This window comes from Phalacrocorax aristotelis, chromosome W (genome assembly GCF_949628215.1).
Source record: "Phalacrocorax aristotelis chromosome W, bGulAri2.1, whole genome shotgun sequence".
In the NCBI taxonomy this organism is placed as follows: Eukaryota; Metazoa; Chordata; class Aves; order Suliformes; family Phalacrocoracidae; genus Phalacrocorax; species Phalacrocorax aristotelis.
The window spans coordinates 3,412,281-3,438,966 of NC_134310.1; the positions used below are offsets into that span (position 1 = coordinate 3,412,281).

The 26,686-nt window shown below is 48.6% G+C and overlaps 1 protein-coding gene across 1 annotated transcript in view; it reads left to right on the forward strand.

Annotated features, from left to right (window-relative positions):
* Positions 1-26,686, forward strand: part of MYO5B (myosin VB) — a 157,602-nt gene that overhangs the window by 40,771 nt on the left and 90,145 nt on the right. Inside the window, exons 5-10 of the mRNA XM_075077514.1 lie at positions 12,420-12,576; positions 15,185-15,328; positions 16,274-16,355; positions 21,095-21,202; positions 24,010-24,119; positions 25,677-25,942. Coding sequence (XP_074933615.1) covers positions 12,420-12,576; positions 15,185-15,328; positions 16,274-16,355; positions 21,095-21,202; positions 24,010-24,119; positions 25,677-25,942 — 867 coding nt within the window. The remainder of the gene's footprint in view (positions 1-12,419; positions 12,577-15,184; positions 15,329-16,273; positions 16,356-21,094; positions 21,203-24,009; positions 24,120-25,676; positions 25,943-26,686) is intronic.

The following is a 26,686-nucleotide window of genomic DNA, read 5'->3' on the forward strand; positions in this document are numbered from 1 at the left end:
TGACAGCCTCTAATTTTTCCAGTGACCAGCTCTTTAGAAACTCCCTGCATAGCTGGTGTGAGACTAAGCACGTTCAGTTCGTTGAAACAATATTGTTTGAGGCAAAATACACAGCATGGAGTTAATTTGCTCCGAGTGCTGCTACCGGAGGCAGCGGAGTCAAGTGTTGGGGTGGTGGAAGGATGGATCATTTAGTGATTGCTAATAGCTGAGGCTGTGTGATTCAAAGCAATTTGTGCTTCGGGACACGTTGTCTTGCAGGGTGACGCGACCATCTCCTCCTCTGGTCTTGATCTCCATCCTCCTGATGCTACCTGGTGAGGTGCCTTGGGTGTTGGTGCGTTTTACGCCTTTGGGTGCTGCAGAAGGCATTTGTGCTCCTGAAAGCAGACTAAAAAGCTTTGGGGGAACATCCAGGATCGCCCAGAGAGCCGGCACAGCCACTGGTGCCCTGGCTGATTGCTTCTTGCTTTTCTTAGAGGAACAAAAGATCCCTTGTGTGCCCAAATCCCAGGCGGTGGCTTTAATTTCCTTGTATGTCATTGCTTTGGGCAGAAGCCTAGAGTCTGGCAAAAATTCCCCTTGAAACTCTATTTCTGCTGAAGTCAGCCTGGCCAGCAGCTTTCCGCACATGAGCAGGGCTTGTTTCTCACTACCTGCCCCGACCCACGTTCCTCTCGGTGAGTATGTCCCATCAGTTGTTGCCAGCTCCATGGAAGTGACTGAAGCGTGGCACGGTGACAGTGCAACGCCAGCTTCCCATTCCCAGCCTTTGGGGGGCTTTAGTTAGAGGTTAGATATTCACCTTTGTGTCTGTGGCCCCATTTTATTTCTCCCCAGCTATCCTCGGCCACCTCGGCTTGACAGTGCAGTCACTGTGTTGTCTCCAGATGCTGAGCTGAGTCTTTTAGGAAAATCACTGCAGTGTGCTGAAGTAGCGGATATATCTGTGCGGCTTTTCCGTCTTTGTTCCCTATCTCTTCCTCTCGTACCAGTCGGTTTCACTCTGGGCACACGCTAGGACTTGCTAGTCCAAGTAGGGTTTCTTAATGCCTTTTTTTTTTAATCATGCATTATACTTAATGAAATGCAAAATAGAACAGCACTAGGCGATAGAGGTATGTGGTGTGAAAAGCACTGCTGTGGGTGATGGGGCAGGAGAACGGGCCCTCCAAAGGCATCAAACATGTCTCAAAAACGGGGAGCAAGTAGTGGGGTGGTCTTTGCTCAAATCGTAAATCAAACAGCGAAAGCATCGTAAGCCTCTTGCTGCATATTCTGCGTGTTTTCCAGTTAGCACATCTGGATCTTGCCACAATAGTGATGTTATATCACATATGTGGGCCTCCTAATTAGCACGACGTGTCAGCTAATAACCAAAAAATAAGGGCAATGTTCAAATATTACAGTGAAAAAGACCTCAGGTGATAAAGGACTTGCAGAAGCCTCCCAAGAATTGCGTGGACTCGGTGAAGTGCCATGTTCTTTATTCGCTGTTGCGTCCGTGGGGCCGATGCTTTCACAGGTGCGTGATGTCTGCAAAGCTGTTGCATGTGGTCAGACAAAAATATCTTGAGCGGATCCACGTATAGCTCAGCTAAATTGGAAATGCAGAGCATTTTAACATTCTCCTGCTAGGAGCATGAAAGGGCTCTGCAGACCTTACCTGTGACCCTTGCAGCGTTGGTGGGAAAACAAGTGTTCTGGTGGCCTGTTGATTAGACTGGAGTTTCTTCCTTCCCAGTGTGAGGATCTCCTGGTAGTGGTGCTGATAGTTCTTGTAGGAGAAATGAAATAAGAAATACAGGAGTGATTTGGTGGATGAGCTCAGCTTCTGCGTGTCTGGGCTGCTGGTCTCACCTGCAGCTCGGTGGGTTCCAGATAACCCCCAGCGTCTGCGATTCAAACCAGGGTCAGCATCTACCTTGTGATTCCTAAATTATAAGTCATACGGAAACAGCATGTCTTCCCTTTTCAGCCCCGCCGCCGGCATGCTGTTTCTGGTACTAAATGCTCAAACACCCGGGCTGCAGTTGGGTAACTCATATAGTAGTGGCTTTCCATTTTTGTGGGAAGTCAGTGCGCCCAAATCTTTCATTGCACCATCAAAAGCATACGTCGAAGTGTAAAAATCACTGCTGGCCTACACCGACACAGGCAAACACGGACGATCTGTGTCCTGCAGAGATACAGGGGCTGTGCATGGCCATGACCGCTCTCTTTTCTGCTGTGGGGTGCAATGCTGGAGCTGGAAAAGAGCAGAAATTGCAGTGTCGACCCTGCCCATCCCCTAATAGAGGCCAGGGAGGGGTGTGGGCACGGTGGGGGCTGTCCTTTGATAGCACTTCAAATCTCAAGCTTTACAAGAGGATTTAAAAACCATACAAAGAGAGAGCGGGTAGGAGTTAAAAGAGAGATTAACCCCCGACAGAGATGCAAGAGGAATCAGGCTGGCACAATAAATAAGGCTGGACGTTGTGTGGTATTAAAGGCAGGGAAGGGTTTAGGTCTCCTGGTGAATGAGGCTGGGTCGGGGGTTTGCAGTGAGCTGCGGGGCTGATCTGTGCTGCAGCTCAGCAGGGCTGTGTGGCAGGTGCCATCTCCAAAACTAAAGCTCTGGTATTCGAAAAAAGGGTCAGAAGGAAAACCGCTCGATAACCTTGAATTTAGGAAAGGGGAGAAACTGAGGGAGATCTCTTCTGTTTAGAGTTAAAACCTTCTCCCTTTGTCCCTATCCCGCTTTCGGAAGAGCTAGCCCATAAGCATGCCAGTGCTGGTGTTAGACCTCAGGGTTTGCAAAAGCAGGTGGACGCAGCTTCTCCAGAGGTGATATAAAGAAAAAATGGAAGGGTTTCCGGGTAATGTTTCCCAACAACTGGAGGAAAGATGCTCCAGTCTTACTTGCCCTGCTATGGGAGAGGACTGAGATGCTCTGAGGATAAGCGGCCAACTAAATGGTCCTTTTTTAGATCTTATTTTTAGGGTTTTTTTTAGGTTTTATTTCCCTTTTGGCAATTTGGAATAAGAATTATGCTTTAATCATAAATGAGACCTCCCTTACAGAAAAACCATAAATACTCATAATGGGACAGCACTGGCATGGGAGAGCTTAAGGTACAGAAAGGTCAGTGCCTGATGAAGAGTAATGACTGTGTGTGTGAAATATCACCCACTTGGAGTCGTAACAGGCTACATGAGACATGTAATTACTGCTGCAATGCAGAAGAACTGTTTGAGCTCTGAGGTGTGAAAGCTGTGATACCACATATCATTAAATATTCAAAACGGTGTTTACGAGCATCGTAATTATATCGGAGCACAAAGGCTTGCAATCACCCTGGCCCACTTCCCGGTCACGGCTTGCTGTCCCATGTCCTCAGTGAGGTTCTGGAGACCTCAGGATGGAGAACCAATAGCGCTCACCCAAAAGTCAGTGGTCCTGTTGGGTTCTGAAAATGTCTTTCTGGGGCTTTCTGTATCAACTGTAATTAATTAGATGGTAGGGTAGGAGTTTTACAAGCATCGATGGCTGGTGATGGATGCAGGACCTTCTTTCCAGGACTGCCATGGGGTGGAAGAGCAACAGGCTTGTCCTCCTGGTGCCTGCAGAGCTGAACTGCTGGGGTAGCATCATGCGAGCTTGGGGAGCAGAAAGCCCGTGTGGGTCCTTGCCCCGGTGTGGGTCCTTGCCCCGGTGTGGGTCCTTTTTGGGAGGACACAGTGTGAAGCCTCTTCCACCTGCGGTGCTCCATGAGGGCCGGCTGCTGCTGTTGGGTGGCTTGGGTTGGAGCAAGGGATGCTCTGTGGTGATCCCAGTGCAGAAAAGAGCATCAGGGTGCCAGACAACTAATAAAATCGGCTGGGTGCGTCGTTTGCTCTTGTTAGAAACAGCACATGGAAGAACTGCTGACCTCGTTTTAGTGTGGCCGAGGAGCTTGTGCTCTTCCCCAACGGGGTATGCAAAGCATAAATCCTGGGAGAAGGTCATCCTGCCTGCTTGCCCTCAGGAATTGGTGGAAAGACTGGAGACAGCTCAGCATTTTGCAGAAACTTTTGAGTATGCAGGATTTTCTTTGCTATCGAAGGGGCATTTCCAGCCAGCTGCACAAAGCGGTCCGGGGAGAAAGTACCTTAATGAGCCGGGAGCAGTGGGACTCCCACCGCTCTCGCAGGAGGAGTAACTGGTTTGCTGGAGCATCGCATAAAAGCGCTCTGACCTCTGCAAAGACATCTTAATTTGCACTGTGGTATTTGATCTCCGTGTTAGAAACGTCAGACTGATACGCATGTTAAATAGTGTTGTACCGAGGGAGGGTAATGCTTTGTGCTGCTGGTGACCGCTGCAGAAGATAAGGTTAATTTGCGTGTTACCTGTTCTTTGAGCACCACGCTGCGTGCTCATCCTTTCCCGTTCAGGACCAGACTAGTTCTTCTAGTCTTTTTCCCAGCAACTGAGAGATTCAAGCCTGTGTTTTTTCTCTGGCTTCTTGCTAAAACCCAAGGGGATGTGAGCAAATTGCTGCTGAAGCCGCGCAGGATGTACCTGGCGGATTACATCGTGCCCGATGCATTTGTCTTGACTAAGACCCTGGATGGACTGTGCATGATCTAACATGCACCTGGGGGCACCTGCAACAGCTGAGAGATGTTACACCAGGCTTTGGCATCGCTGAAACGGGATTTTGTTGTTATGTTTCTCTGGTTTGTTGCATTAAGGTGCAATGTTATCTTTACAGTTGCGATGGCACTGGGGTGGGGAAGGGCTACAGCAGCTCTGGGGGTGGTTCTGGCCAAAATGTATTTTGGAGCTGTGGTGTGGTGCATGTGGGCGTAGGTTGTTGGTGAAAAAAATTCATTCTCCCCCCCATCAGTATAATTCACTGTATAAAAAAGTTATCTACCTCCAAAAAAAAAAAAAAGTTGTGTAGGGTTGTCCATGCTATTTATGAAAGATGCAGAGTTAAAAAAAAAAGATCCAGATGAATATATAGCACTTGAAAAGCTGTCCTTATGTTGCTGCTGGTTTCAGCAGCTGCAGCGTAAAACATGCATTTGCAGCAGATGTTTGAGAACGCAAACAGAAATCATGTCCTTAAACAGTCTTGTTTGACCGGACGCTGAATAACATCGAATCATAGAATCGTTAAGGTTGGAAAAGACCCTTAAGGTCGAGCCCAACCGCTAACCTATCACTGCCAAGTCTACCACTAAACCAGATCCTCAAGCACCACGTCTACCCTTCTTCTAAATACCTCCAGGGATGGAGACTCCACCACCTCCCTGGGCAGCCTGTTCCAATGCCTGACAAACCTTTCGGTGAAGAAATTTTTTCTAGTATCCAACCTAAACCTCCCCTGACACAGCTTGAGGCCGTTCCCTCTCGTCCTGTCCCTGGTGACTTGGGAGCAGAGACCAGCCCCCCCCTCACTCCAGCCCCTCTCAGGCAGCTGCAGAGAGCGAGAAGGGCTCCCCTCAGCCCCCTCTTCTCCAGGCTAAACCCCCCCAGCCCCCTCAGCCGCCCCCCAGCACACTTGTGCTCCAGACCCTGCCCCAGCCCCGCTGCCCTTCTCTGGACACGCTCCAGCCCCTCCAGGGCCTTCTTGTCCCGAGGGGCCCAAACCTGAGCCCAGCGTTCGAGGTGGGGCCTCCCCAGTGCCGAGCACAGGGGCCCCATCCCTGCCCGGCTCCTGCTGGCCACCCCAGTGCTGACACAAGCCCGGGGGCTGGTGGCCTCCTTGGCCACCTGGGCACTGCTGGCTCATGCTCAGCCTTGGGTTTCTCCAGTGGAAAAGTCCAACTACTCCAAAGTTGTGTTTTCATATTTGTGGTGAGCGACGATGCCAAGCGTGGTGTTTTACAAACCCAAGTTAAAGCCAGCAAGTAAAACAAGTTGCTGCCGCTCTTGGCAGAGGTACTGCTCCAAATTCCAGTTATCCTACTGAAATGGGAACGATTCCTGGCTTCGGAGGCAGTTGCAGAGGCGGCCCTTCACCACGTTACAACGCTGCAACGCTCTGATTTTTACCTTCACAGTGTGTAACTTTTGTGCTTATTCATTTGAAAGCAAAGTTAGGCTGTCTCAGTGTTTTTCTCGCTGTCATTAGCGCTTGGGGGGGATGCAATCTGATAATTAAATTATTGAATATTTATCTAGCGCTAACAACATGATGCAATAGCTACGCTCATTTTCAGCCTGCACAGTGCGGTCAATACAAAAGTGTATTAGAGCCTGTTGTGCGTCGGGGCTTTACGGGTGTTCTTGTGGTCAGGCTAAGTTTAAGCTACAGTACTTAAAGTATTTTTAATCTTCAGATTGCTTTATGAACACTAATCCTCCCAGCGTCCTGAAAGAAGTAGGTTAAATGTGATTTCCATGGTGGAAATGCAGAGAGACTCACCGACTTGTTCTATTACACAGAGAATTAGTGTCGGATCTGGGATTAGAGCTGGAGTGACCCCGATAATTATTCACAGGGTCTGGTTCTGCCTTCGTTTGCTTTGGCTATTTTTCCCTCTCAGAGGAGCCCTGGTTTTGGTGCAGCTGGTTTTGCGCTTACTGCTGAGATCGAGGTGAAGTTGTGCAGTGGTTTGCTTAAGCTACTGGTGGCAGTGATGGTTTTTTGAAGAGATGACTATAAAAACAAGTCCTGTAAGTCCTAGGTCCCTTCTCATGGCTTTAGATTACTGCTTTAAAGGAAGTTGACTGGGTTAAAACTCTGACTGTGATTTAGGTCTGGAGAACATTTGGGATATATTTGTCTACAAATACTCCTGCTTTCAAGCAGTGTGGGTGAAGGCTAAGGATCTTGGAGGTGTATATGTGCACTGAGATGTCCCCTGTTTCTTCTTGACAGAGCGAGGGGTGGTGGGAACCATTACTGTCCTTGGGTTCAGCCCCTTTGCTATTGCCATGGCTTGACCATGCCCTTTCCTGCAGGGAGAACTTTCCAGGGACGTTCAGCCCTGGCTTAACCAGGTAAATTGATGGGAAATCATATATTACGATGACTAATGACTTTCCTAGGCTGAGAACTGCATACGGAAACACTGAGCAGTGTCTCGCCTCTGATTGTTCTGGGTGCAGCTCTCGCTACAGCTGGAGAGCTGGGGCTGGTTGGGCGGGCTTGAAGTTTGGATGTTTCTACATACCTTTCCCAGCCGGTTTGGAGGCACCTCCGAGGGTAGCAGTCTACTCCGCGTTGCTGCAGGTGAAGGACTGACTGCTTAAAGAAGCAGGAAAATCAGTTTTCTTGATGCAAAGGCTGGTAATTAGCAGCTAGTCCTAATCAGCACAGGTGTCTGCTTGAAGTGCCCATTCTCTTTGTAGACAGCTGACTTTTGTTTTGCCTCAGGCAGCACCTTTAGAAGTTGCCTTAGTAAAAAAATCTGATATCTGTTAGACTTTCAGACTAGATATAAGGAAGAAATGTTTTATATTATGATGAGAGTATGAAACCCTGGCTCAGGTTGCCCTGAGGGGTGGTCGATGCCTCATCCCTGGACACACTCAAGGCCAGGTTGGACGGGGCTCTGAGCGACCTGATCGAGTTGAAGATGTCCCTGCTCACTGCAGGGGGTTGGACTAGATGGCCTTGAAAGGTCCCTTCCAACCCAAACCATTCTGTAATATTTTTCATATATTTTGAAAACTCCAGTGACCGCCTTATTAATTTTGCTGGGCTGGACACCTCATCCATCTCTTGCTGTGTGTGTGGCCAAGGGTGAGAGTCTTGATGGGTGTTGCTCATAGTGTAAGTCTGCAATAAAAGAGGTGTTAATCACCTGCGTAGCAGCTCATGAACATGTATTATTGCATGAAGAGGACCCATTGAAATAGCACAGTGAAGCAAAACATTCAGATTGCACGGACAGACGGCAGGCCATAGGCTTATCAGATACCACCAACACTTGCAGCCCTCAACTTTGAGGTGCTGTTGCCCCTCGCGTTGAAGAAATAATGTTCTGGTTGGATTTATGTGCCTTGATGGTTTTGTAAGCGTCTCTGATGGATGGAGGCTGTAGATGAGGTCATGGTATTGGTTTTAGAGGCTGTGTGTCATCTTGGGAAGCTGCTCTAGGTTCTAGAAGCAAAAGCACTGCAGACCCATGGGGGTGAAGGTTGGGGAGTTGCATCTTCTAAGTGCTTCACACCTGGCTTGAGCTGTAGCAGTGGGAACAGCATCTTTGGCCATCGTTGAAGCTTAATCCCCATTACACGCCCCATGTTGCTGGACAAGCGTGAGCATGTTGTGTGCTGGCATGTGTGCGTCGTGTGAGCTGTTTGTCGCAGAGAGAAGAGCGCTGATGCATGTCGTAGCGGCATAACAAGCCACGGTGGTAGCCCCAAGGTGCAAAGGAGCCACATAAGCCCCGGGAGGAGATGTGACAGCATCGCTGTGCTACATCAGAGCTGGTATTTGCCCATAACATTTCATTTTATCTAGGCTTTATTTCCATAATAATATTCTTCTGTGCTGAAGCTGCCAAAATTGACTGTATTTCCAGCAGCCGTGTTGCATACCGCACCTGCACAATGGCCAAACATTTCAGTATTTTTTATTCCACGCTGAACACAAGTCCTGCCTGGTTTTAACCATTTCTGCTCACTGAGCAGCCTGTTTGCTACCAGCTGCTCAGTGCGGTTCATCCATCTGCTGGCGCCAGCAGTTGGTTAACTTGTACGCCGAAGAAGGGAAGGTCTCTGTAGCCTTTGTTCCTGAAGTTGGAAAAGAATTGTCCAAACATGCATTTTCTACAAAAAATAACCCAAAGCAACGGAAGAGATGTTACTGCCAGTGCAGGAGCTTGAGTGGCCTTGCTGTCTTGCTTGGAAGCCAGCAGCATTTTATTTCATTTTATTAACTAACAAAACTCCAGAAGTTTTCTTGTGCCATGGAGAACCTGCCTGGCCCATTTCACGTAGCAGCGCATCAGCTGTTAGGGCAAATTTTTGAGAAACTCTGGAAAAACATGACCTGGCAGAGAGTTGGCAATAGCGGTAAATGGTGTTGACCATGGTTTTTATCACTAGGTTCAGTGTCTTTTGGAGGGCGATGGTACTTTTAGAAAAACAAGCCAGAGGGATGGAAAAAAACACTTGGGATCCAACATAAAAGGCAGTTTGCGATGGGACCTGAAGGCTGTGGAGACTGTGGGTCTGGAGAGCTCCTTGGATGGGCTCTCCGGTGGGTTGGTCTCTGTCTCCTCCAGCCCGACATACCCCCAATAGCTGATATGAAGAACTTATGGAAGAGGTCAAAATCGGTAACATGAGATCTTAATTATAAATCTTGGATTAAAAGAAAAAGATTACAAAATATTACCTTGTAGCAGTGGTGACTGGATGCCAAGTGATGCATAATTCCTCTTTTTTGAGCTTTATTGCCTTAATTCAACTGAAGAGTCTCTCCCAGACTGGTGTAGTTTTCATCATCTGGCTTAAAGAAAAAAGAGGGGGGAAAATATTTCCTGAAATTTGCCGCTTGGGCAGTAGCTGTCACACTGAAAAGGATAAGAAGCAATAATTCTCCAGTCACTTTTACACAAGTGCAGCTCAAAGCCAAGCCACCTCTGCATTTGCAGAGCCCCTTTTGCAGGCCCAGTGCTTGCTGGCAGAGATCTCGGTTGTCGCCTCTTCCTTGTGCTTCTCCCTCACCTCTCCTGAAGGGCAATCGTCCATCTGCGCTTGCAACCCATGCTAAAACCTGTCTGCCCCTTCTTTTGTAGCTGGCATGACTTTTACTTGTTGCGTCCTACTGCTGGCCAGTGTGGGATGTTCAGTGCTGGAGCTCAGCAAGCGGTTGTCCACAAAGATCACAAAAACAGATGTGAAACTTCTCACCTACTTTAACTGGAGATAAATAGTGATCAATCACTGCCGTCACCTGGCCCAGGAACTGCTGCTACAGGCGTATCCAACGTACTTCTAGTTTTGGTGCTTAGTCTTCCTTCCTCACCTTGGAGCTGGCACTGGTTTTTCCCATCGGGATCACGTGTCTGGTGGCTCGTGCTACAAAAAGAGCTTTATCGCACACCCGTGGAAGTCTAAAGGTGTGAGACCGGTGTGTTGGCAGCTCCGTGCCCCGATGCCGCCAGCTGGCTGCCTGCGGGAGAGTCAGGGTGGCTTTGCCAAGGCATGCAGAGGCCGTGACTTAGCAAATCCTCGGTGAGATGTGCAGGCTGTCCCCACCCGGGATGAGTCACTGGGAATACTGGGGTTTCGGCTGCCTGGGTGAGGTTGTGCTCAGTTCACGGCCAGTATTTCAGTGTTAACTGTTTATTAGCCAGAGTGGTTGGAGGTGGTTCTTGCCATTCTGCTGGTGGATGCCCAGGAGAAACGGTGGAGCTGACCAGGGGGTGTATTAAGATGTACGTGATGAATCAATCCCTGAAAAATATGAACGCGGCTGGAAGTGAGCTCGCCAGTCCTCTCCTGCTGCAAGTGTTGGGAAGTTGTGGTTTGCACCAAAATGTTACATGTTTGACTTGACTGAGTTTTTTTTTTCAAACCAATTATCTTGAGCCTAGAAGGAATTGAGATGTACATGCCTGAAAGTGGAGGAAAGCAGTGGTGTGGTGTTGCAGTACGTTTGCGTTTTCGTTGAAAGTATACGAGTAGTATAGAGCAATCATCTAGCCTCTGTTCTCATCTCTCGTTGGTATAAACTTAAACTGAGAATCTTAAATTGAAATGTATTTTCATGGTGTTTCCTGATGTCGAGAGAATTGCAACGTGTAAATTTGTTGTTATGCTCATATATAAGATTTTGTGTGCCTGCATTCATGAAAGCCGGGCAGAGTCCGGAAAGTTGAATTTGATCTTATTTAAAAACCCACTCAATTACATACTTAAAGCTTACCCCAACAGCTCCGGTATTTTGGGAGCTTATATCAAATCCTGCAGTGAAAACTCTCTCCTTCCCAAAGTTCACGGCCAAATTGCAGAGGTGCTGTGTTTGCTGTCTGCCAGCGATGCCCTGGGGAGCGGATCCCACTGCTGCAGCAAGAGGTACTTGCTCCTGGTGCCAGCAGATCGTTGCTTAGAGAGATGTAGTTCTCCTGAAAATGAGCTCCTCTTACTGCCTTGGGCCTTTAAGCACATTAAACTGATTAATTATTGGGATGTGTCTAGTGGGTAGCAGGCTATGCACCCGTGGTGGGAAGAACTAGGTATTTTAATATAGCTGCGATGACTTGTGCCCTTTTTTTTGGTGTGAATAATGAATTTTGCAAGTAGAAAAAGGCATTTGGATGAGTTTTGTGCTCTGTGCAAACCTCAAAAGCTACATGAGGTGATGCACCCTCAACTTCCCTGTGCAAAGTCCCGTGCCCTCAAGCAAAGTATTTTCCTACGTGCAGATAAAAAGGTCCGGCGTGTATTTGCTTGAATTGTTATCCTGGTGCTGGTACACCTGTATCCTTTTGTAAGCAAATTTGGTGTGCGCCTGGAGAGGGTAAGGCTGCCTGATCCTTCTGGTAATGAGCGAGTCCTTCTTAAAAACTACTTTGCTTTGCAAAACTTCAGGAGCTGAATAAACTTTACTTAATGATGTCTACCAGGAATTGTCTTTAAACTCTTATTTTTTTTTTTTTTTACCCCTTGGTCCCAGAAGTATCTCTGCGCTTTGGAGCAGTAACAAAATCTGGCAGGATTTGGGATGACTAAGAGGTGCGAGTCTGATGTCAAAAACCTGCTTTGTATTATTGTTGCCAAAGTTTTAACCAGATGTTGGGATATGTGTGAAAATACTGATGTTCATAGAATTGCATAGGGAATCAAATGACTTCTGCCATTTCCTAAGTTTTAGGGTGCTTGATTTTTTACAGCTTCAATATTTTTAAAGTATTTTGAGTGTCGAGGAGCCTTTCTGGGTACCTGTGCTTCAATAGCTCAGCACTAGGCTACTCGAGCTACTTTCACAGCTAATTGCCCATGTCTTGTTGAGCAAAATCTCAAATGCTTGAATGAATGCGTTCAAGGGAAAAATCAAACATAATAACATTAGAAGCTGATATTCAGCCAATGCCCGTTAATAGTTTGTCAGACAAATGTCAAGCAGCAGAGGTTTGTTACTGAGGCGTGTTAGGAATGGGCGTCCCAACGCTGGGCTACGTGCTCCAGGGGTGAAGAAAGCAGCAGTGCTTCATGCGGGGCTTCATCTCCCATTGTCTCTGCAAGCCCTTGGAGATGTTCTGGAGACATTCAGTGTCCTTTATGTTTTAGCAGAGATGTATCACAATTGCGTATTATTCACCGTTACTTTCGTAGAGTCCAGACTAAATCCAGCATCCGTAATCTAGGTGGTAACAAAGCGATGGAGACACGTGAAGATGTAAGATTGCCGTATGATACGAATGTACTATTAACAACAAAAAAAAATGATTTACCTTGCAAAAGCTTTTCTTCTCTGCCACAACAGGGATGAGAAGAACCAGTCCATCATCGTGAGTGGGGAGTCGGGTGCTGGAAAGACAGTCTCTGCCAAGTATGCCATGCGTTTCTTTGCAACCGTCGGTGGTTCTGCCAGCGAGACCAATATCGAAGCCAAAGTCCTCGCGTCGAGCCCAATTATGGAGGTAAAAGCTGCATATTTCCTTTGCCCTGCTGGCAGCGATTACTCCGTCTCTCCAGACATCACTAAAACAGTGGGAGCCATAGGGGCTTGTGAGCCAGACCTGATTTGCAGCCTCACAGCAATCCTTAGCTGGTGTGGAAATACAGAAATATGCTGATAGACTCCATTTAGCCCACCCCGATCGCTGCTCTGTTTGATGGTCTTGAAGCTGAGCCTGTGCATGCCCAGCACGGCTCCAGGAGCTGGGCTTTGACTGGGGCTCTGGAGCGGAGAGCCTGAGTGGTGCTGCTGACACCATTAGTGTTTTATCATGATCATCTTCCTCTTCCTTTGCCACCACATGGTACCTCCTAATCATCTTCTTTAATCATGTAGGCATGAAATAGAAGAGAAAGGGATTACTTAATCTGTTTGAGGTATTGCAGTGCTGTTTTATTTTTGTTAATTTTCTGTTGCTGTCAGTCATACAGGGGAATAACGAGTCCTGTTCTAGGGAAATCCCTGCTCTAACGGAAAAAAATTTCCTTTTACAAATATAAAGGAAAGGGAAAACTGCTTCACTTCATTGCACTGTGACCAGACGGTGAAAATAAATGTCTGAGTGCTTAAATCCTGTTTCCCGAACAGATTTTGGAGGCCGAGTAACTTCATTTGCAAAATAACCAAGTTAGTGTGAAGACAAGATCTGAGCTTTTCCAAAGTCAATTAAGCACTTCAGGCTCGTGTGACTTTTTCTGAAGGCAGGGGCTAGCGGTGTTGGAGTGGAGCGTAGCATTGTCCTGCGCTTAACCTGTCATTTGCTTAACCTTAGGCTTGGCTTAACCTGCAGGGAGGCTTCCCACCGCAGTGCCTCATGGCTAAATTGTCCAATAGACACAGAACTGGTGGCTGATGCTGGATTAAAACCAACCCTACCCCAGCCCAGGGGTCCGCACGCATGGTCTAGCACCGTGCTGCCCAATGTGGGGTGCAAGCCGGAATGACAAAATAAGTGACGGTGCAGAGAGCAGTAACAAAAGCCGTGCGGGCAGAGGATGCGTGGTGATCTGCTGCAGCGTGGGCTTCACGCTGGTTTACTCCTTTCCTCACCCGTCTCCTGTGCCTCTGTGAAATGTAGCTGCAATACCTGGGAGCACTTAAAAGCATCCAAGGGAAAATTCATAGTGCATACTATTCTTCTGTATGACCCCATAATTTTATTGCTCTAATTTTCTTGCCTATGTTCAGTTCTGGATGTAATTTTTAAGTGGTGAGGCCAGGGAACCTGTCTGTCTTTTTATTGGAAATCGCTAGGAATGTTGCCCAAGCAAGAACCATAAAAGAAAGCTCCTTGGTTTGCAAAAAAACCCCCAAGTTCAAGTGTGAAGATGGAGTAGAGGGACATGTGTGTCACAAAATAGTCCTTAGCAGTGAGGTGCGCCGTGTTTGGTGTACGGACGCGTGTCCCTGGGGCAGGTATCTCTGCTTTGTAGACAAGGAATTGAAGGTAAAGGTGATGATGGTAATTGTGGATTGTAAAATATCTAGTTGTAGTGTTTGCTATAGTAGTTTGTGAACCTTTTATTTCCCTGGGGGATGGGTGTTGGGCTCTGGGCAGAAATGGAAAGCGTTTGCTTTGCCTCTACCCTGCTGCTTTTATGTACGGTCTGGGATGCATGCTGGAGGATTGGGGGTGGAAACTGGGGGCTGTGGGGCTGGGGATGGGTGAGCTGCGGTAAAGGGGTAAATGAAGGGGAAGGAGGTGCATTAGCTAGCCCAGAGGAGTTGGGAGGGTGGTGGATGGATGGGGTAGGGAGCAGGCGGGTCTTGCTGAGGTGATCTGCAAGGAGAGCCTGGGAAGGGCAGCCAGCCTTCGAGAGGTGCACAAGGGCTCTTTCCTCTATGTGCTCGTGCCCCTCCATCACTTCCCCTGTGCTTGCTTGAGACTGATTGTCTCAGGACGGGGGAATAGTAGTAGAAAATAAGGCTAGTGTAGCCATGAATGGGAATATTGTCTTTCTCCGGCCCTCTTGCATCACCACGAGTTGCTCCTTTTGGCTGTTTAGTGGATTCCCATGTTTGCAGTGCTGCACCCTGATGCTTGCACGTGGGCTGGATTCTCTCCTCTCCCTTCTGCCACTGCGTGGGGCAGCGTTACCCACCCGGGAGGTGGCAGGTAGGTTCTGGGGAGGCAGGGAGGGGCTCTGGCCATGTCACCAAATCCATGGACTGAAGCGCAAACATCTGGAGATGGATTGCTTCTGGTTCCCTCCCTCTCGCAGGGCTTCATTGCCCATGTGCCCTCCACGAAAGCTGCCAATGGTGACTATTCATGAACAGAGGAGGGGGAATCCTATAAGACAAAACAGGACTGCTGTGGCTGTTGGGATGTAGATGGTCTAATTACTGTACAAATACTCATTTCTGTTTCTATACATTTTTCTTTCTTAAATTCTGGAGACACCACATTTTCAGTGAAGAGTCCTCCCCAAAGTCATGTCATTGTTCTGCCTTCTGCACCTGGGAAGGGGTTTTCCTCAAATCCTTCCATGACTGTTAATGTAACACCGATTACAAGTTTAAATACTTCAAAAAAAGTGAAAAGGAATGTTGAATTTTGTTCCATGCAGGCAATTGGAAATGCTAAAACAACAAGAAACGACAACAGCAGTCGCTTTGGGAAATACATTCAGATTGGCTTTGATAAAAGATACCACATCATTGGTGCCAACATGAGGACGTATCTGTTGGAAAAATCACGAGTTGTATTCCAGGTGAGGAGTTGTGCTGTTTTTTCTTCGCTTCTGTCTTTTGGGTGCTGTACTCCGTGAATTTAATAGTCTGGGTCTTTTCTTTGGATTAAAAAAATCGCTTCAAAAGCAACTTTCCAGGTAGACACTGTTTCCAGGAGTATCTTACAGGCTCAGACTTTTGCAGTTGTTCGTGATGATCCCAACCTGGTGACCTCATTCTTGAGGAATATGTACCTGGGAGGCTCCTTAATTGGCCCCTGGTTGTCCCTCCGTCTGCCAGAGGAGGGACCGCTGCTCCTGGCCTGGCTGTGGGCAGGGTTGGAAAGCCTTTCTCTGGGCACCTGCTGAGATTTTTACTGAACCTCATAAAAAGCCAGGAAGAATAAATTGCAGACAACAGCCTTAAATTTTGAAGGAGAAGGGAGGCAGGAGAAGGGCTGAGGAGGCTGATGTCTCTGCCGTGGCACATCCCCTGGGCTTCATGTGCAGGGCTCAGGACGAGCTTTTTTTTTTTTTGTGCTTGACATTGACCTCAGAAGCATCTGCAAAAATTTTGTCCTTAGCCAAAAAAAAACACCCCAAATATAAAAATCCTAAAACCAAACAAGGCTGGGAAGCCATGAGTGTAGGCCACCTCTCTTAATTTTGCTGTCGGTTTGTAACGCAGTGCTTGCTAGCTAACTTAGCCCGGTTATTGCAGAGAGGGGTAAGCTGTGGAAGTTAATATTAAGTTATTTATTTCCTTTGCGAGATGGGCAAGGTACTTTGGTCAGGGCAAGGCTTGGCACCTCCTTTTTCCCAGGTGGCACGAGGTCCCCGTCATCTTGGTGGCACCAAGGAGGTCTTGATGATGGGAAGCAGGGGAGGGGGTCAGGGTGGCCCTGGGCTCAGCAGGCACAGGGCTGAGGGTGGGAGCACTGCTGTAACCTCGTTGCGCCTCCGGTAACTCGGCGTTTTCCTCTGTAGGCAGAGGACGAGCGCAACTACCACATCTTCTATCAGCTTTGTGCCTCAGCGAGTCTTCCAGAATTCAAAGACCTTGGACTAAGTAAGTACTTCTGCCTCCCCACGTTCTGGTAGCTGCTGCCCGGGTTTGATGGCAACAGGAAAAAGTTGTGGGTTTAGAAATGCAGGTCATCGATGAGGTCATGTTTGCGAGAGGGAGGTGGGCTTGAAGGGCTTCTTCTCCCCAGTGGTGCACAGGTTTGCTCATGCCATCTCCAAGGATATGGTACCTTGGATGGAGACACCAGCTTGCTGCATAAGGTGCGTGAAGTTTGTGTTGCGCTGGTCGGCACTGTTAAGCTCCTGCGAGCGGCTGCTGGTGCATGGGAGCCCTTGCTGGAGGTTAGCCGTGGTGGAAGACGCCTGTGTATGTTGTAGAAACTGCATGCGGAACCGCAGTGAACCGCGTGCCGTGGTAGATGCCAGCTGATGCAGGGAGATCATGTGTTAACATCGCATGAAAATTCATTTAAAAGACAGATCTTTATTCAAGTGTGAGTATGGGTTGATCTGGCCAGAGTCTTGGCAGGAGCAGTTGTGTCCTTTGAATACATTATATTTCTTCAGTGGTTAACTCCTGGGATTTATCCGAGTTGTTTTCTTTTCCCAGGATTGCAGCAAAACCTCTGTAAGACCTGAATAAGAGGTTTTTCACTTGCAGCAGGGGTTGCAGAGATGTGGTGTAATTAATTTTTGATCTTGAATAAATACTGTGGCTTAAAAAGAGAAGCGAGGCTTAAAATGTGCTTTTAAAGTACTTAAAATGGCGAGGAAGGCAGGTTGTGATCCCACCGCAGAGCATCTTGCTGCTGTAGAGTCTCGCAAAGGTTTCCGTCGTGGCTACAACAAGGTAGATTGAGAGAGAGGCTTTTGGATTCTGGGCTTATGTTAATGACATTTTGGGTCACATTAGGCATGTGGGCTGCACTTACTGGGTGCTGGTGCTGAAACGGAACAGTTCCTGTTCGTGTCCTGCTGTCACCAGTAAGCCTTAGTGCATTACCCAGCTGTAGTTCATGCTCTACCCAGCGACACCAGACCAGACAACCACATCTATGAATCTGGGGAGGCATAATATAGCATCTGAGACTGTCTAGACATAACCTTAATGTCTGTCCCAGAACACCTCGGTGGGAGGTGAAGGTTTTGTACCTTCAGGTTGAAACCTGGCTCTGTAGGTGAAGGCTTGTGATGGACCTTGGGCTCCTTTTGGTCTCTAAGGGTTCTAAAGTGATGTTCCTCTGACAGCGGCTTCCCAGCTACCATCAAAGAGCCTGTGTTTGGTCTCATTGCCTGCTGGCGTGACCCCAGAGCACATCTCTTTGAGCACTTTCAGGAGTTTCTGCCATGGATGTATGCACTTCAGTTTTGCAAAGATACCCTGAGTAATGCTGTTGTCTGCTGGCATCATAAAATTCAGACATAAATTATTTAAACCCAGTCTGGGAGATGAGTTGATGCGGGAGAGCTCCAGCTGTGAAACCACCTTTCTCTTCTTGGGGATGTGCGGATCAGAGGAAATCCCAGCCTTTTTCAACACAACACTCTAAAATTTGTATTTGTGGTGACTGGTAACAGCGAAGGCTGAGCAATCCCTGCTCTCCTGGTGCATCATCTTTATGCTGTTGTGACTGTGGCTCTCGACTGTGATGTCTTAAGGGAGAACGCGTAATGGCAACATCTGGCGGCGTAGGAGATGGTGGGTGCCAGGGCTGTTGCCCACAAGGCGTTTCACTGGAGGGGAAGGCCAGAGAGTCGTGGTGAACAGAGCTAAGTCCAGTTGGCGGCCGGTCACAAGCGGGGTTCCCCAGGGCTCAGTGCTGGGGACAGTCTTGTTTAATGGCTTTATCAATGATCTGAACAAGAGGATTGAGTGCGCCCTCAGTAAGTTTGCAGATGACACCAAGTTGGGCAGGAGTGTTGATCGGCTCAAGGGCAGGAAGGCTCTGCAGAGGGCTCTGGAGAGGCTGATTGATGCACCGAGGCTAATTGTGTGTGGTTTAACACGGCCAAGTGCCGGGTCCTGCCCTTGGGTCACACCAACCCCAGGCAACGCCCCAGGCCTGGGGCAGAGGGGCTGGGAAGTGCCCGGCGGAGAAGGCCCTGGGGGTGCTGGCTGACAGCCGGCTGGGCATGAGCCAGCAGTGCCCAGGTGGCCAAGGAGGCCACCAGCCCCCGGGCTTGTGTCAGCCCTGGTGTGGCCAGCAGGAGCCGGGCAGGGATGGGGCCCCTGTGCTCGGCACTGGCGAGGCCCCACCTCGAATGCTGGGCTCAGGTTTGGGCCCCTCGGGACAAGAAGGGCCTTGAGGGCTGGAGCGTGTCCAGAGAAGGGCAGCGGGGCTGGGGCAGGGTCTGGAGCACAAGTGTGCTGGGGGGCGGCTGAGGGGGCTGGGGGGGTTTAGCCTGGAGAAGAGGGGGCTGAGGGGAGCCCTTCTCGCTCTCTGCAGCTGCCTGAGAGGGGCTGGAGTGAGGGGGGGGCTGGTCTCTGCTCCCAAGTCACCAGGGACAGGACGAGAGGGAACGGCCTCAAGCTGCGCCAGGGGAGGTTTAGGTTGGAGATGAGGGGAAATGTCTTCCCTGCCAGAGCGGTCAGGCCCTGGCACAGGCTGCCCAGAGAGATGGGGGAGTCACCGTCCCTGGGGGGGTTCAAACACTGTGCAGACGTGGCCCTTGGGGCCATGGTTTAGGAGGCCTGGGGGTGTTGGGTTGGGGGTTGGCCTTGATCCCAGAGGCCTTTTCCAACCTTAATGTTTCTATGATTCTATGACTAGTCCAAAGACGGACTTATTTCCTCATGTGAGCTGTACCTTACCTTACCTGTCAACCTTCCCAAGGCTTATAGGAAGCAAGGGGTATCTTGATGTGGAAATCCACCTTTTATTAGGCAGAGAGGTGGATGTATATTTTTCCATATCAAAAGTAGGAGCTGTTGCTTTGCCTTTGGGTCTTGCACATACAAAGAATTGTTGTTACTCTCTTTTATATTTTAAAATCTGGGAAACAAAGGGATTCTCTAAACTTAACAGGAGCCCAGCAGAGCAATCCAGTAAGTATTGGCTCTTCAGTCAGAGCCATCCTAAAGGCTTGATTTTAAACTAGAGAGTAAATATTTGACTTAAAATGTGGGAGTCAGTGTGCAACCCAGTGCCTTTCAAAGTGTGGTGTCTAACTTGATGCCTGGGCAATGCTGCAAAGCAGGAATGTTTCATTTGTTTGCAATAAATCAAAGGCTTTTTGTAGCTATTAAAATCATTGCATGCATATTGATATTTATATATTGGAGTCAGTTATACCAGAGAGAACTTGAGGCAGAAACAGACCCCAATGTGGATGGTTGAAATTGGAGGTTGATGGGGGACAGGGGCTTCTTCTTTGAGGTGTGCTCCATGGCACATGGTGGTAGGGATACGGTGCTGTGCCCGTAGTTAGGGGTTCCTGCAGCAAGGCTGGGCAGTCTGGCTGGAAACGGCGCAGCTGAGCGATGTGCTGAGAGGTGCCGAAATCTGCTCTCTGCCAGGCACGGTGGGTGCCCAACGTCCTGGTCCCATCAACTATCGCCAGCCCTGGATGCATCGTGTAGGGTGATATGCAGCAACATCAAGCTGTTAATGCAGCGTGCTCCATCACGGGCTGGGTGAGCTCCTCTTGCGCTGGCAGGACCAGGACGGACGTCGGCTCTCTGACGCTGGTCATCATTTTCTGCCCCTCATTCCCGATGCTCCGGCAACAAGCAGAGTTACTGAAACCTCGGGGTCCCAGGGCTTTGTATGCCAAAAAGAATTAAATGTTGTTCATAAAACCTGAAAGTACAGCTAATGCAAAAGCCTGCGGGAGGGGTGGGGACCTTCTGGTGGCAATGTGAGTCAAAAAAAGTGCAGATTGCAATGATTTTAAAGGTTACCAGCAGGCTGATGTGGAACGCACAGTAGGCTGTTTTTCTCATTATTTTCATGATACTTGGGAAATATATTTGTGTTAACGATCTTCCTGAGCTTTTCTGGGTGAGTCCCTCCTACCAGGTTTGAAAAGGGTTGAAGCTGGTGTTGAGAACAGATTCTGGGTGGGATGGGGAGGCTCTCTACCTCCTGGGCTCCCCCCAGCCCTCCCCGGGGCCAAGCCGGCTCCAGCACTGCCAGGACTCAGCCTGGCAGCCTCGGGCACGTATCTTAACGGTTTTGGCCTCAAATAAGCCCTTGCTTTAAGGAAGGCCAATTGCACTTGAAGCTTTTTAAAGTGGGTGTAAATCCTGCGATCTCTTCTTGTTCTATCTGCATTTGACATGCCTCTCGGTCTCTGTAGGATCTAGCTTTGTGTCATCCTGAAATAACTTTGCTAAAGCATGGACGCTTAAATGGTGTGAAGCTGGCACTGTGAGCGTTTCTCCATTCCCTTTGCTCCCTGGGTTTAAGGCGTTGTGTGAGAAAAGGGTTAAAATGCCTGAATTGGTCATGGGTAATTAAAATAGGATAAAACAAAATTCAAAGTAGTAACCTGAGTATTTGAAGTAATATGCACCTGTGCAATAGAGCAGCTACTTGAATCCCAAATATACCCCAGCTTTGCTCTGGCTGAACTTGCTTTGCATGGGGAAGGGGTTTCATCTGCAAGAAGTACTTGTGGTCACTTATCAATGTTTTAATTCATCCATTTCTAAGTAAACCATACTTTGAAGGAGGCATGTGCTCTTCAGGGATGGACAGGATGAGGGACAGGAGGCATCCCAGTACATGCTCTGGAAACCTACTGCTTGCTGATGCATTTCTTCCATTTCTTCTCTCCTAGCATGTGCCGAAGACTTTTTCTACACTTCTCAGGGAGGTGACTCGTCTATCGATGGCGTGGACGATGCTGATGACTTTGAGAAAACCAGGCACGCCTTCACCCTGCTTGGTAAGGGATTGCTCTGCTTGGAGGCTTCCCAGCAGAAGTCTCTTGCAAATGTTTTTCAGTGTTTTGCCTGAATTATATGGCTCTCCTGTAACACTAAGAGGTATAAATCCATCTCCCTCTTGACCTAGTTGGCTTTACCTTGTTCTTTGGTATGAGCTGTAGAAGTGTTTCTTACAGCTCTCTGCAAAGCAGGTACTGTTGCCAAGGGGGCCAGCGGTGCCCTGGGGTGCATGGAAAGGAGCGTGGCCAGCAGGGCGAGGGAGGTTCTCCTCCCCCTCTGCTCTGCCCCAGTGAGGCCACACCTGCAGGGCTGCGGCCAGGTCTGGGCCCCCCAGTCCAAGAAGGGCAGGGAACTGCTGGAGCAAGGCCAGCGCAGAGCTGCCAAGGGGATCAGGGCCTGGAGCACCTCCCTTGTGAGGAAAGGCTGAGAGACCTGGGCTTGTTCAGCCTGGAGAAGAGAAGCCTGAGGGGGGATCTCATCGATGCCTATAAATATCTGAAGGGCGGGTGTCAGGGCGATGGGGCCGGGCTCATTTCAGTGGTGCCCAACGCCAGGCCAAGGGGCCACGGGCACAAGCTGGAACACGGGAAGTTCCACCTGAACATGAGGAGAAACCCCTTTGCTGTGCGGGTGCCAGAGCAGGGGCACAGGCTGCCCAGAGAGGCTGTGGGGTCCCTTCCCTGGAGACATTCACCCCCCGCCTGGACGCGGCCCTGTGCCCCTGCTCTGGGTGTGCCTGCTCCAGCAGGGGTGGGACGGGATGAGCTCCAGAGGGCCCTTCCAGCCCCTGCCCGTCTGGGATTCTGTGAAATGGAAGGAGACACTGAATTTAAGAGAAACCAAAGGAAATCATTCTGCAGTCAAAGCTGTGCTGCAGCTTTGACTTGCTATTTTTTTTCTTACCCTATTTAAAGCAGGAAAAGAGCTATTACTCTGCAGTTCAGTCTGTATTTGGGTTGAGGGTGATGTCACTTCTCGGACCATCACAGTATTGTACTGAGTAGCTGATTCCTGGGAATAATGAGCTGCGTACATCCCTGCTGTGGCAGAGTCCACATTTGCACGGCCAGCTGCGAAATCCACCGCTGCAGCAACCACCTGTACACCCCACGGTTATGCGGTGCCATAGCCTGCCTGCAGCAGTAACCTTTAGAAAGGAGAAACAATTTTTGCAAGGCAAAACTTTCCCACAGTATATTAATATTTCTCTGAAGCTGAGTTTTTAAGTCCTGGTAAGTCTCAGTGCCTCTCTGTTGCATCTCACACACTGGGAGAGGAGCAGCTGATGCACCTGAGGCAGCCAGCTGTGAAATCCCCCCGAGCAGCTGTCTTGCAGCCTCTATGCTGCAGCAACAGTGAGTGTGGGGACTCATTTCAAGTGTTACAGCTGCAAAGGTTTCCCCCAAATTTGTTGTCTTTTAGATGGGCTCAATCTCTTTTTCCTTGGGCTGACAACAGGGTCTTGTCTTTACCCTCTTCTTGTCCAGCTTGTATGACTTCTGTTATCTACTCAAAAAATTGCTTTGCTGGTCGCTCCAAACTTGCCCACGGGACTGTAGTCCCCAGGGAACTCTCTCCCCATCCCCTTGCCATATATAGTCTCTTTTTAGTCCCCTTCTTTGCCTCCCCACGCAGATCCCCTGTCTCCTTGCTGGTCCCTATGAAGCACTGTGCGAGCATCTTCCTCCACTGCCAATTTGATGATGTTTTTCTGCTCTTCATATGCTTCCTTTGGCTCTGCCTTTCCTTATTGTCCTTCAGAGTTTCCCATCTCTGTCTGCTTCTGTTCAGTGCCTGGTGAAATTGCTACTACACGTTCTGGTCTTGCCTTTTTATGTGTAACAAGGAGAAGTCAGATTTATCTGCAAATCCCCACCCTAGCCAGGCTTAACTCCAATTAAGAGTGCCAAGTAACAGCAGAGCATTGCTCCTTTTAGTAACCTTCAAACATTTCTCACTGTGCCGATAACAGAAAAGTCCCAAGAGAGAAAGGGAAGCTCTTGATAATTCAAAAACCAGCAGGTGATGTCTCAGACCTTGGGTGGATAATTAGGACGCCGGCACCGAACAAAAAAGGGGCACAGAAACCCGGTTGGGATGCAAAAATGCAAGATATGACAAGAAAGCTGTGTGCAGGCTGCTGCTGAGCAAAGCTCCTGCTGGGAATGCCTGCAAAAGCCTGCCAGAAAAATATGTAAAGCAATAACATCTTACACCCCCAGCGAAGACCCACAACAAGTAACTCCCGTTGAGACACTGGGGACCGTAAGGCAGAGCTTCACATCACCTCCCTGGTGACTTGCTGTAGCACCAGTCTGGAGGCATTGTGCATCGTGTGCACGGCTTTAATTTTCTCTACTGTTTGTGGGATGTGGGCAATAAGTTGTAATTTCTGTGCTTCAGTTGTCAGCGTGATCTCACTGTGGGACTACGGTGGCAGAGAAGCAACTCCTTGTTCTATAAAAGCCACAGGGCCCCTATAGCTCTGATCCCACTTGGGCGTTATCGAAGAGCATCCTTGGTTTCGTGCACGTTCACAATGGTATTCAACCTGTCTGTGGTAAAATTGCTTTGATGCGATCGTTAGGGGTAAAGAAATAACATGAGGAGCTCCTCTCGCCGTCTCAGCTGTCATTTTTGAGTGATGACTTTACTAAGAGTTTATGGCAAGTTTACTCGGAGAGGCCTGATAACTCAGAAAACTGACAGCCTGGGGAGGAAATCAAACACCGCAAGCGTTTTCAAACAAACCGAAAATTGCAGTTTGTTTTCTGTTGTGACAATCAGCTATCAATTGTTCCCGTAGGAGTGAAGGAGTCTCATCAGATGACCATTTTTAGGATAATTGCCGCCATTCTGCACCTAGGGAACTTGGAAATCCAAGCGGAACGAGATGGCGATGCCTGTAGCGTATCGGTAGGTCACCAGCAAGAGCGGGGTACGTGGGGAGCTTTGTACGCTCATAAATCGGGCCACATTGGATGTGTTGAGCTTCGCAGCAGTATCCTTTGGTAAAAAGGCCTTTTCCTCCTGGTTTTCTTTGCTTTCTTTTTGAGAACACGCAATAATTTCCTGGTTGCTTTGTTTTTCCTGGAAGATAGCGGGTTATTTCTGCTGTCTAGCCAGCCCATAAGTGAGATGGTCGCTTACCGCTTTAAGTGCCAACCTATCTCTAACTTCTGCTTTCTTAAAAATTTGCTGCACGGAGTATTGGGGGAACAGTGACTCCCACCAGCAGAAGACGTGATGCTCTACAACCGCTTTCCCATGGGCTGCTGCTTGTAATGTGGGCATCCAGTATTCAAAGGAGCACTGCACAGTTAATTAGCAAGAATAAGACTAAAGATGCCTTAGTGGTGGTTTGTCTGTTTCTGTGTTTGTTCAGGGGGGAAAAAAAGTGATTATATGGAAAATACTGTCCTGTCAATTACTGTTGCATCCCAGACTGGGTCGTTTGATCCTAATTAAAGTGTTACAATGGGTTCCGCACACACTTTTAGCGGTACCCATGAGATAACGTGGTGTGCAATTAGTTGGATGCTGGGGGTGATTTGCTTGATATTTGGCAACATGGATATGTAAAAGCGGTCTGCTCCGATGGTGTTGAGTTCTATAATGGAGTTCATGTTGTTTAATTACCTTCAGATGTAATTGCATGGTGTTAAAACAATCCTGTTATGATTTTTGAATCCACGGTCCAAAAGGTATCAGAACAAAAAACCATCCTAGAGGTCTTTTAAAATGCATTTCTCTCTCCATCCCCAAACCCATCCAGCTTTTATACAAGCATGTATCGAACTGGAAACAATTTACTTCCTTTAGATACGTATTATTACACTAAGGAAAGGGAAATTGATTTCTCGTTGTCCAAAAGGCAGTGCCTGCTATCTTAGCATAATAGAGATTCAGAACTACCTTGTCTTGGTTCGAGGGGGAAAAATTACAATGCATTAAAGAAAATGAAGTTCACATTTCATTTTATTGATTATGCAAAACACAACCCCTTCTGGTAATGCGCCTTTTGCAACTTTGTTATTCAAAACAGGGTTAGTTTGTAAAAGGCATGGTGTAATGGCATACCCCAAGCTTTAACCCGAGGCTTAATCAAGGTCGCTCTGAAGGAGCGTGTAGGTGCAGCTTGAGGAGTGTAGTGGAGAGCACTCTGTCCTGTTGGCAGTCGCCGTGGAAATCTGCTCTTTATGAAGTTCAAGACCTCAAGGTTAGCCAGAGCAAAGCCGTAGGGTGTGCCACCATTTAGAGCTCCATGTGAGCTGTTTCATCCACGTCTGTGAAGGCTAGTGCAGCTGGATGAGTGTTCGTCACTTCTGTTTCCTGTCAACCAGAGATACACGCAGTATTTCCTTAGATAGGCATTAAATGCTGCTGATTTCTTGCACTGATCTGGGAACCTGATGTTAAAACTCCAGTTTTGGAATGTCACCACCTGCTGACTTTGCTTCTTGTTACCCCCAGAGCGAGGACGAGCACTTGAACAACTTCTGCGGCTTGCTAGGCGTGGAGCACAGCCAGATGCAGCACTGGCTTTGCCATCGCAAGCTCGTCACCATGGCCGAGACCTACGTGAAGAACATGTCTGTGCAGCAAGTGGTGAACGCCAGGAACGCCCTGGCCAAGCACATCTACGCCCAGCTCTTCAACTGGATCGTGCAGCACATCAACAAGGCCCTGCACACCACCGTCAAGCAGCACTCCTTCATCGGCGTGCTCGATATCTATGGGTAGGCACGCTTTCTGCTTCTAAGGCTGTTAAATTAGTCCTTTGTAATTCGTCTCACCCTTTTTGCCACGCACGCTTGACCTTGGCTTGTGGCAGGCCGTGGAAATAATAGGAAGGGACACAAAAAAAGCGCAGTCGTGGTGTCGTGGTGTGTGGTTCGCAGTTTTGAGCCTCCTTTAGGCTGGGCAACCCCGACCCCAGAACAGTGTGTGGAGACGTGCTTGAGTGCTGGCTTTTGGGATTTACCTCCCATGCTGTTCCCAGTGGGATTTCTGTCCCACATGCTGTTTAAAGCATCAAGCTTCAAGATGAGCAAGGGGTAAAAGTGTAAAAGTGCAGATGTGGAGACCAAAGACTCTGTTGGCTCTGCCTGGGGTTGCTGTGGGGTTTGAGGAAGCTACTTTACCTCTTCAGCTGTGAAAGTGCTGCCGCAGGGCCCTTGCGCGGTGAGAGATTTCGGAGGACTTTGGGAACCTGCGGCGGTGCAGTAAGGTGCCAAAAGCTCTGGCATGATGGAGGGTAAGGCTTGCAGCCTGCAATCTCAGGGGCAGCGAGCTGCTTTCAATTCGGACTAGGTGCCAGTTACTGTCTGGACCTAGACCAGATCATCCTGGCACTTGAGTGCTGGTAGAAGATGGATGTGAGGCTTGTATGTGAAGAGTTCATTTTAGCTGAAGTGCTGCAAAGAAGCAGAAGATGGAGGAGAAAGGAGGGAGTTATGTCAGTTGTGGGGTGGAAAAGGAAA